At 39.4% G+C, this 10,376-nt stretch overlaps 2 protein-coding genes across 7 annotated transcripts; one reads left to right on the forward strand and one right to left on the reverse strand.

Annotated features, from left to right (window-relative positions):
• The first annotated feature begins 374 nt into the window (after positions 1-374).
• On the forward strand, positions 375-7,143 carry LOC100116075 (spermine synthase). Of its 6 annotated transcripts, none has more exons than XM_031923296.2 (8): positions 375-704; positions 1,307-1,601; positions 3,558-3,669; positions 4,751-4,873; positions 4,946-5,100; positions 5,176-5,265; positions 5,367-5,558; positions 5,632-7,143. In XM_031923296.2, exons 2-8 carry the CDS (start codon positions 1,320-1,322, stop codon positions 5,776-5,778), a joined length of 1,101 nt encoding a protein of 366 aa, XP_031779156.1. In that variant the 5' UTR covers positions 375-704; positions 1,307-1,319; the 3' UTR covers positions 5,779-7,143. The 6 variants fall into 6 exon arrangements, with proteins under 6 accessions (XP_031779156.1, XP_032453068.1, XP_031779155.1 ...); XM_032597177.1 differs by lacking the exon at positions 3,558-3,669 and adding an exon at positions 2,042-2,153 and having other exon boundaries at positions 481-704; XM_031923295.1 differs by lacking the exon at positions 375-704 and adding an exon at positions 868-999.
• LOC100116111 lies at positions 7,144-10,085 on the reverse strand. Its single transcript, XM_016981676.3, has 3 exons — positions 9,429-10,085; positions 8,280-8,739; positions 7,144-8,193 (listed from the first exon to the last, which is right to left on the reverse strand). The coding sequence occupies exons 1-3, from the start codon at positions 9,531-9,533 to the stop codon at positions 7,724-7,726; spliced, it is 1,035 nt and encodes a 344-aa protein (XP_016837165.1). The 5' UTR covers positions 9,534-10,085; the 3' UTR covers positions 7,144-7,723.
• Positions 10,086-10,376: the final 291 nt, after the last annotated feature.

A 10,376-nucleotide genomic window follows, 5' to 3' on the forward strand; every position in this document is an offset into this window, starting at 1 on the left:
TGGAAATAGCTCTAAAATTTACCGTAAAAACTGAAAAAGAACAGGTGAATTTTCATGAATTTGACCGACGTATACTGGTGTACGCTATGTCGCATCGAGAATAATACCCCTGGACTGTATATTTTTTATTTCTGTACACATATAGCTCATGTCCAAATAGAAAGTCAACTGCAGACACTGCACTCAAACCAACAATAGTCAACTTCATCGCGTCATATAGTTCATAACACAATTTCAATGAAAAGTCCAACCAAAAAAACTGGAAACCTACTCTTGTTTACCTCTCACTGTAAACGTAGCGCAGATCGTTGTGTAAATATTTTCGTGCTGCACCCGACATCTGGTGGCCGACTGAATTTGGCAAACTTCAGGTCGTCCGGCAGCGGTCTTTATTAGCGCGCGCGATTACTTATCGACCCACGGTATTTTCGCCAGAAATGTCGGCAGATCGCGCGAAACCCTGTCAAAATCTTCTTGTAGCCGTATGGACCTATGTGCGAGCGCCCGAGTCTGGATTATACCAGATATATCACGCTATATGCGCAAAATATCGTGCTCATATAGAGCTGATAGAGGGAGCAAATTCGTGCCTCGCGAGTCTGCTGGTGGTGGCGCCGACGACAACCGTCTCCGACCCGCATGCTGCACGACACCCTCTCGTTTGGTCTATTTTTGCTGTGATTTTCCCATTGACGCCGAACCCGGTAAGTGCCTTGACTTTTCATCAGACCCCCCGCGTATCTTCCGCAAAGAGATACTCATTCCCTTTTACTCGAATGTTCGTTACTTCGCCGTGAAGTCGTCGCCGCCTATTCTTTCAGTTCCGTGTCTCTCTCTTACTCGCATAGTCGCATGTATCCTATATACAGATACATTGTGCATGTGTAGTCAGTAGTGTACATATATATATAGCAGCAGCCACTGCCAGGCAGGTTGCATACACACGCGAAACCCGGAGCAAGCCACTTATCCTTGGCACACATGCACTTGCATGACCCGGTTTGTTAAGTCAATTATATAATGCAGCTGGGTAATGTTAATCGCGTCGGTGTCGGCTGCGACTTGTAAACTCGATTGCGATTCCGTTTCCGCGTATTGTCATCAACGTCTCGTTCGTGTCTAGCCCGAAGAGCTGTGCGATACACAGGCTATATCCTCGTGAGTTCAAACTTGTCCTCGGTCTTTTTAAGAATCGAATTTTTCACTGGGGGAGCTTCAATTCAACAATTGAATGATTGTGCCCGAGTGATCTGTGGTGATTGGAAGGGTTGTCACTGGTCGGTGACATTGAATATTCTGTTCGCAGATATACAACAGTCATGGTTGCTCACACCGTACTCCTGGACTTCACCGTCCCTTCCGGCCAGATCATGGACGTGGACAAGAGGGCCAACCTCAAGGCCAACATCACCAATGTTCTGAAGGAGCATTTTATTGGCCTGAAACACCTGACAGAGTCCATGGTCGATGGCAGTCTTATCATTTTGTTCACGGGGCCAAGAGGCAGTATCATCACTGTGCGTGGTTATGCTGAAGGATTGGTTACCATCAACATTGAATACTACAAGCAGGATGATGAGGAAGCTCTGTTGTCCTTCGAGGTACTATGTCATTTCAAGTTTAATTATCAAATTGTTTGGTAGAGAATCATCAATGCAATATACTTGAGAGATAGCAAGACAAAGTATTCTTTTGTTAACTAAAAACAAGGTAACTCTACTGAAATTTTATTGGACATAGAATCTTAAATTTTTTTTCTATTTTAATTACTCTTTTCCCTATGATTATTTTGAATTTTTTTTTTCTTGATGAGTAATTATTATTCATAATGAATTATAAAATAATTTATTTTCTCATGTTCGTAGACATAATTTCAGTAGTCATTCACCTACAATTTTTCATGTAGTGTATCAATAAGCCAGCAATTTTTTAGTTTTCTTTCAAAACACCAATCCCTGACCAGTAAGCAATGAAAATAAGATTTATGTAATGATAAAAGAAAAAGTTTAAAGAACACGGCATAATAAAGAGAATATTGTAGCAATGGCGAGACTTGGAAGTTGACGTTGCCATGGCTTTGAACAGCCAACGCAGCAAACGTCTGCCACCCGTAAGACGAGGAACCATTTACGATCTCTATCTGACCCTATCAGGTAGAAACTGTTTTGCCTCGATCAAGTTTCTTCATCCTCGTTTAATTGATCATAAATACTAAATATTGTTAGCAGTTTATATTGCCATCATTTTATAGAATACTAATTATTATCATCATTTTCATATACCATTAACCCTCAAAAGCATGTATTTCCCCAATATTTACTTTTTTTTTTAATGTGCAGTCCTTTGTCTTCCTTGAGTGTAAATCACTTGACAACCAAGCAAAACAAAAACTTTTTTGTGGTGGATTTATTTACACCTTATTTTTGAGTGTGTGAAAAGGTTCGCTGGAAAAATAATGCAAACTTAATCTTGTATCGTAAAAACACAAGGTGTTTTTTTAACTTAATTAAAACTTGGCTTTAGCTTATAAAAAGATGTGCTCAAGACATCAATAATAAAACGAAGCAAACCTTTTTTGTTGACTTTACGTTGTCACATTGAAGCGCACACAAGTGAATCCAAGCATTCTCTGTATTGCCCTATGTATTGCATTTGAGGGTTAATCATATAGTTTACATAAAAGTATATCGCTTGTTTAAGAATGCAAAGTTAGTTGGTTCATATATCCTAGCACCCATATATTATATACGTTACAATCTAAACTTTTATTGTTCAACATTCCTAGCACTTGATTTTTTATCATACATCTTATGAGAACGGCAAATAGTGCACGTAGCACTTGATTGAAACTTTGCGATTCCTTTTTTATATTGAATAAAACATGTATTTATATATTTTTACAGAAATTATATAGTTTCAAAGTACTGATCACTCATTTTTTTTCTTTTGCTATGCTTGCGTTCTCTATGATTTGGAAAATTATAAAAATACGTAAAAAGCATCGGGAATATATAGTGGAATAATTTCAATGAGAAAATTGAATTTCAATGAAAACATGGATATCCAAGGGAAGATGAACAGTAAACATTATTCAAGAGTTAAATTTTCGAAATGATTTATTTTTTAATTCGCTATAGAGCGTTATTTTCGCTAATAAATTATATGGATATATTCTTGATTCGGCCAGTTGTGTGGATCTTTTATTCAACTAATTCGTTTCGCGAAATAGCGTTGAAACGTCGCGGAAAACAAAAAAGTTCAATCTTCCTGATTGGCTGCTTTTTACAACTCCGAGTAATGCCTCGCAAGTTTCTATACTTTATAGCTCTTTGACCTAAATGGAGTAAGAAGCGCAAGTGAAGATTAACGCGCTTCTGTACACACAAAACCAAACAATACTCTGATGGAGCATATTTTTGTTTTTTAACATTTTCCAACAAATTTACTTTGTGAATAATTTTTACTGTGACAACCACTAGAAAACAAAATTTTTCACAACAAAGTACGATGTTTTTTATAATGATTTGTATTGGTTCGCTCGATGGCTAAAATGGTAGTCGGCCAGAGACTTGGAGACGGCGTTACAGGCAGCGACATCAGCCACTCGATCGCACTCGCTAACTCCCATAAAACGCGGTGGCCCGTTTGAGAGATACTTTCCTACCGCTGGTGAGTTTTTTTGTTTAATATTATGTTGCCGGCTCGACAGTCAGACGAATATTTTACTATATTACTTTACTGTATAAAAATTGTCGATTTATAAGATTCTATTATTATAATGCACATTTATGTATATCGTATAAATAATAACTAAGCCGTCGCTCGCACGTAGATATACGATATTCACATACGTATATGACGACATAACTGATGGTGTATTTGAGATTTTTTTTAATTTTATGTGAACATATAAATTTGATTAAAATACGACTGTCTTTCCTTTGTAAGTCTGAAGTTTCGTTTCGTTCTATTCTGTACAAACTCTCTTTTATTCTCTATATACTCTATACATATATTGCGGGCTTTGATTATATTATGAGACGAGTTCTGTATATCTTGTGTTTTTTTTTTTTTTTTTTTTTTTTTTTTTGTTCTTTTGCGATACTATCAATATAAGGAATCTGAAAAGCTGATTGGCGCAACTTGATATAACATATTGGATTAATTGCTTTTAACGCAGCTCCGTAATAGATTGTTGGGGGGAAGGTGGACGATGAAAAGCGCGCATTGTGTTGCTGCCATGTATGCGCATAATATAACAGTTAAGGTCTTTAGTTTTACAAATTAGAATTTGTCGAGTTATTGTTATCATCTCATGCGCCTGCCTGCATAAATATATATTTTTCTTATTCTTTCTCTGTATATACAATGTACATAGACGTTCGTAAAGGCAACCGCTTTTTTCACTCATAGTGCATGACCGATTTCTTTTGATATCGGTAAGACAAACGTTAGACATTTTTGCTTATATTATCCGCCTATCTGTAACAGCGTTTTCTTTTCGTTGAGATTTTCAGTTTTCGCTATTTTAAAACGATCGAATGGCTTGACCTTGCACGTGTATTTCGTACATATATTATAGTTTTCTCAGAGACAATACAGAATCGACATATACACGGCATGTTTTTAATATCTATTATACATCGACATTTCATATATCAAATGAATATACACGCGTTTACGTGAGACTATATGAGATTGTTTTACCCAAAACTATGATTATTCTCACGAAAATAACTTTCTTTTCAAGATGAAAGGCTGCTCGAGTATGATATCGACAAGCTAGTCTTCGAGGCTCGCTCGCCATACCAGAAGGTGCAGATCGTGCACTCGAAATCTCTCGGCAACATGTTGATCCTCGACGAATTGCAAAGTAGGTATACAAGTCGTAAGAATGAAAATATATTGAATCGAAAGTATTAAAATTGACGATACTCGTTCGCAGATATGTCCGAGGCGGATCTGATCTACACAGAGACTTTGATGCAACGAGGCAAAGAGAACTACGAGGGCAAGGAGATCGTGATCCTGGGAGGAGGCGATGGTGGCTTGCTGTGGGAGCTGCTCAAGGAAAATCCGAAGCATGTGACAATGCTCGAGGTAAAAATGGAAAATTTTCGTATTCCTCGACGAAGAACGGCTGTTTGAACTTACTTTGTTTCCTCCTATTTTTAGATCGATGACATTGTGATGAAAGCTTGCAGCCAGTATATGAGAAGTGTCTGCGGCGACTGCTTGGACAAGAGAAAGACTGCCAAGTATGAGGTGAGTTTCGACTCGTGCGATTTCCTATTCTCAAAGATTAAATTTTTTATCTCATACGCGATGATTTTATTTATTTATTTATTTATTTTTTTTTCGTTTAGATCATCGTCGGAGACTGTGTCAAAGCTTTGTCTCACATGATCGAGGAGGGTCGCCAGTTTGATTACGTATTCGGAGATCTTACCGACATTCCCATCAGCACGACCCCTCATGGCGATGCTTGGGATTTCATCCGACTCATCTTGAACTCGTCCATGAAGGTGCTCAAGCCTACCGGAAAATACATGACCCACGTGAGTTTCGTTGGAGTGACGTTTCATGAGAGCAAAACGAAACTTGTTATTGAATGTTGATTTTTAATTTCAGGGCAACGGTGCATCGTGCCCGGAGTCATTGAAGATGTACGAGGAAGTATTGTCGCAGCTTTCGGTGCCGGTCAAGTTTACCAAGGATAGCGCCTTCATTCCATCTTTCTTTGAAGACTGGATCTTCTACCAAGTTTCGCTCAAATGATGGATTAGAACGAATTCCGATGCATTGAGAACTTTGGCGAAACTCAGTCACATTACACCAACCTCCTTATGACCCGAGCTGCGCTCTTTCTTCGACATCAAAGTAAATCCATATACCAGTTCCTCTTTTGAATTCAGATAGCACTCTTCAGATCCACGATTAAAGTTGGATAGATTTAAAGTCACTTCAAACTGATTGTAAATATTCACGCATACTACTATTTCATAAACGAAGTATTTATTATTCTTTATGGTGGGAGAAAAGATAAAGAGAAGGAGAAAAGCTTGCTGCTTGAATAACGATTAGTTGCAACAATAAATGTAGAGGGAAGATGATGAAATCATTTTCTTACCAAGGTATAAAAAGAAACGCGCGAAACTTGTCAGCCTTATTTCCATTACGAATCTGTTAATGCCAAAGAGCAATGTTATTGTTAAAACAGCGTCGCGATAGACGAAACTACAATTTTGTTTTATAAGTACAAGTTAGCTTGTATGTCGTTGAAAAGTCGTGAATTGATCCTACTATTTTAAACACTTAAATACTTTTTCGTCTTTCAAATTTTTCGATAAACCTAGTTATATCGAATAAAAACATGATACTAAGACGGAATTGAAAAAGTACATTAGGTATGGCTGTTGCTTGAATAATGTCAGGTATGAATGATTTGTTATGTAAAGAAGCGCGTGAAGCTATTACAAAATGCAGTATAGAGTAAGGACAGCTATATTATGTCAGATGATACTCACCTAGTGTCATCAGTAATTAAAGCAGTACGATTTGAAATAGTATTCATGTGTTATAAAACACAGTTTTAGTTAGTTTCAAAGTAAACGATTAATATAATGTACCGCAATCTTTACAAATTTCTCAATGCTTCTATACTCCTTGCAAATTAGGTAAATGTGTCTTTAACGAACAATTTCCAATTGATATTGCTATGAATTTTATAATATTTTCCTAGGAAAAAAACAAATGAAAAGAAAAACACGATTCAACAATTATCATTTTTTAAAGGAATTTATCGTTACCGATCAAGTTTCTATCGATGGTTTTTTGGAAACGAGTCTAATAGTGCCATAACGAATTGTTTTAACATACACCAATATATTTGCTCATCAGACTGCTCCGATATTTCACCGTTATTTTTATAAACGCTATTTCTATAGTACAAAATGTTCATGTACCTATTTTTCTTGGGAACTTAAGTCGCACACTTGATATATTTGTACAAAAATTGTGCGAAACGTGTGTGCGCATTAATGAGATTCAACCGTAAAGAAAAAACAAACTGAACAAATAGAGAGCTTAATTCATGTATTATCGATAAAGAGAATTAAAAGATATATTTCAATCGATGACAAATTTGGTTTAGTTTTTGGTTTAATTTAATCCACAACAAAGTATTACATCGTATCAAGTTTTACAATCATCAATGTAGCGTAATATAAGGTATATAATAATCGAGGCAACTTAGTGTTGTTTGTAAGCGCGTGCAAATGGCGGTATGCGGCTCGCACAGTAAGTACAAATTATGGATACAATTCATCAAGTGAATCCAGCCTAAAATTACAAATAAATAATAAAGAGTACAGTTATAGTAGAAGTCGAAGAAGATAAGACGTAGAGAGACAGAGAAGTATGATAAGAGAATAAATGAAAAATCAGACTTCTCAATTCACGTTCCATGTATCGTCAATGGAATTTTGGCCCCACGTAGGACTTGGTATTCGTTTTTAAGTAGCGATTCTCTTCTCTCTTGAAAATCAAAACGTCCTCGGGCATATAATTGTCCTATCTATAGCTGCTGATAGTAATAAGAAAACTGGAGCAATTCCTCAGTGGTTCAAATTCGTCTATAATAAGTGTTTTATATCGTTCGTTCGTCCATCGTCCTATTTGCGTGCGTGTGTATAAGTAGTTTATAATTCCTATTATCAGACTTTTACGTTTCTACTGGAAATTCCCGGTACAGTCGAGCATTTGGTATCTTGGAAATGTGCCCAATCTCGTGGATTATCGGCTCGGTCTCGGTCTCCGCGAGTATCTGCTGGAGCCATTGCTGAATCTGTATCGGATGCTCCTCGCCTCCTCCATCCTTTGCTTTGATATCCTGTGCTTTTGCGCCCGCCGATTCGTCCTCCCCCACGGTCGCTTTGGAAGAAGCATCTTTGCTCTCGTCGTCGAGCTTTTCGACTGGGCTACTCGCGTTGTTACATATGCTGCTACTGTGGTTCTCGCCGAAGTAGTAATTCCGAGATTCCGGTTCTGTTGGAGAGGCTAACTTTTCCTCGGATTCCTTGACGGGGGACTGTTTTTCGGAGCTGCTGGCACTGCTGGTGCTGCAGCTTGGACTTGGTAAAGGGGACGCAGGTCTCTCGTCGAGTTTTTTCGTCGTGGTTGCAACTCCTATTTCTAAAAAAAAAAATTACACGTCGTACATGACTAATCCTTACGATAAATCTTTAAAACGTACAATGAAAAACTGAAATCTCCCTTACTCGAATTGCTATCGGTCTCGTACTTGCACGAATCGCAGGACGTGCAATTGAGATTGATGCTGATAGTCTTGCTGTGATTTCCAGAGCTATCGCGCTTCCTATAACGAATGACGCTGCTCACGTCGAATTCCTCGCTCTCCTTCTTAAGCGACTTGTCAAAACTGACATAGTCCTCGCCAGCCTCGATATACTCCTCGACCTTGTAGGGCTCGGTGTCGTTGACGGCGATGCTGTTGGACAGCTCGATTTTGCCGAAATTTCGGAGCTGCTCGAGGAGCTGCGACTCCGAGTCGAGATTCGCATTGAGACTCGAAGTGATGCAGGGTAGCAACTCGGAGTTTGACTGGACTAGCGACAGCTGCTGCCTGTGGATGGCCTCGACCTGGCGGAGCAGCTGCTTCTCCCGGCCTCTCAGGGCATCGGATAAACGCTCGAAACAGCTTCTTATTTCCTGGCGTACCTGCAGAAATGCCGGAGAAGGGATTAGTTGATTGGCGAGTTTTTTTTTTGTCATCGTTATTCAAAGGGGCTATAGTATGCTCGTGAGGAATTTCAATGTTTGCATCCGTTTACACGAATTCTTTTAAATTCGTGCCAAACTGCTATTTCTCGTTTAAAAAAAATATCCCGAACTCTTTCGTGGAGCAACTCGCATTCATTTGAAACTGATGAAAAAAGGCCTGCAGCTGGAATTTAATCTACACGCCTGCGTGACGCGGGTTCTCTCAATAAAGCGCGAGTAACCGTTACGCGATTACAACGAAGAACGCGCGCACACAACAATAATTGAACGCACTCAGCCCGTAATGGATCTCGTACAATTCGAAGCAATTGTCTCCATCACCCCATGGTGTACCGCCAAATTAAACGCAACGAGCCTGTATGGGCCGCTCGAAGCGGCCCTTCGAACGTCGCGCAACGTCCTCCAAAAACAATATAACCAAGTGCTATTACCGTCGTCGAGAAAGAAAAAATAAGCGATGAGACGACAGAAAAACTGCCGCACCTTTCACATTTTCTCGCTCGGAAATTCCTCTATCTACGTCACACGCGGCCTTCCCTCCACTCTCCCCTCGTACAAAATCAACTCGCGGGAGCGCATATTCACGCATCGGGGAATTGATCAAATAAACGGAAACACAGGTATACCTGATCCGTGCTTTCCTCGAGCTGCTTCTTCTTGTCGGAAATGAGCTTGACGCGGGCCAGACTCTCGTCGTCGATGTCCCCGAGCCCCTCATCCTTCCCTACCATAATTATTCCTCTCCAGCACGATCGCCAGTCTCTTGTGTGCGTGTAAAGAGGAGTAAAAAGTAACAAATGCACTGCACACTGCTAAAGTTCAACGCGCGTAAACTATCTGCTGTACAATACGACTTGTATGTCTACTTGTGCGTCGCTCGCTGCTATGCAGACTACTGGAGAGAGACTCGAGCGATGTGCGCTCGCGCTCGCGCGTGTGTTATTGTGTCGAGGAGCAGCTGTGCACTGCTGCTGCTGCTGCTGCTGATCGATGGATGGATGGCCGACCATAATATATAGAGTCCGATGTCTTTCTCTTTCTTACTCACTGGCGCTATGTAACCGGTTAGCCGAGACGCGCGCGATTATTATTATGCTGGTGTCGAGTGACACTGAGTATACCTACTCCAGGATGGAATTTTTTATGCTTGTTATTTGAGGCAATAAGATCCAAGATATTTCTTCTGTCCAGATCGATTAGCCATACGAGCGTTTGGTTTCCTTGGATTGGATGGAATTATAAATGTTTTAGTTTCTTTTTGGACTTCTTGAAGGAGCTGATGAGCTTACTGAAAAAATGTTAATGACGAGCATTTGTTACGATTTCGGAGTAGTTATATATATATATCTATGTAGTAAATATCGTACCGACCGAGCTTAGCGCGCTGCGCGATATCCTTTATTTATCGATGAAGAGGTTTAATCGACAGCGCAAAATTTGAAATAAAGACGGTCAGAGCTTGAAGCGGCCCAAAGTTGGATTAAAGAAAATCCAGAGCAAAGGTGTTATGAAATTGTAAATAACCGTTTTTTATATAAATCGGACGTGTGGCGTATATATATATATATACGAGT

The sequence above is a fragment of the Nasonia vitripennis genome, chromosome 2 (genome assembly GCF_009193385.2).
Source record: "Nasonia vitripennis strain AsymCx chromosome 2, Nvit_psr_1.1, whole genome shotgun sequence".
NCBI lineage: Eukaryota > Metazoa > Arthropoda > Insecta > Hymenoptera > Pteromalidae > Nasonia > Nasonia vitripennis.

Excerpts from the sequence above, each read along its gene's own strand:
- LOC100116111 (XM_016981676.3), bottom strand. The coding sequence starts at position 9,533 with ATGGTAGGGAAGGATGAGGGGCTCGGGGACATCGACGACGAGAGTCTG. Across the intron at positions 8,740-9,428 it reads TCGAGGAAAGCACGGATCAG|GTACGCCAGGAAATAAGAAG; the intron begins GTATACCTGTGT and ends GCATTTCTGCAG. Across the intron at positions 8,194-8,279 it reads CGAGACCGATAGCAATTCGA|AAATAGGAGTTGCAACCACG; the intron begins GTAAGGGAGATT and ends TTTTTTTTTTAG.
- LOC100116075 (XM_031923295.1), top strand. Across the intron at positions 3,670-4,750 it reads GAGATACTTTCCTACCGCTG|ATGAAAGGCTGCTCGAGTAT; the intron begins GTGAGTTTTTTT and ends TTTCTTTTCAAG. Across the intron at positions 5,559-5,631 it reads CCGGAAAATACATGACCCAC|GGCAACGGTGCATCGTGCCC; the intron begins GTGAGTTTCGTT and ends TTTTAATTTCAG.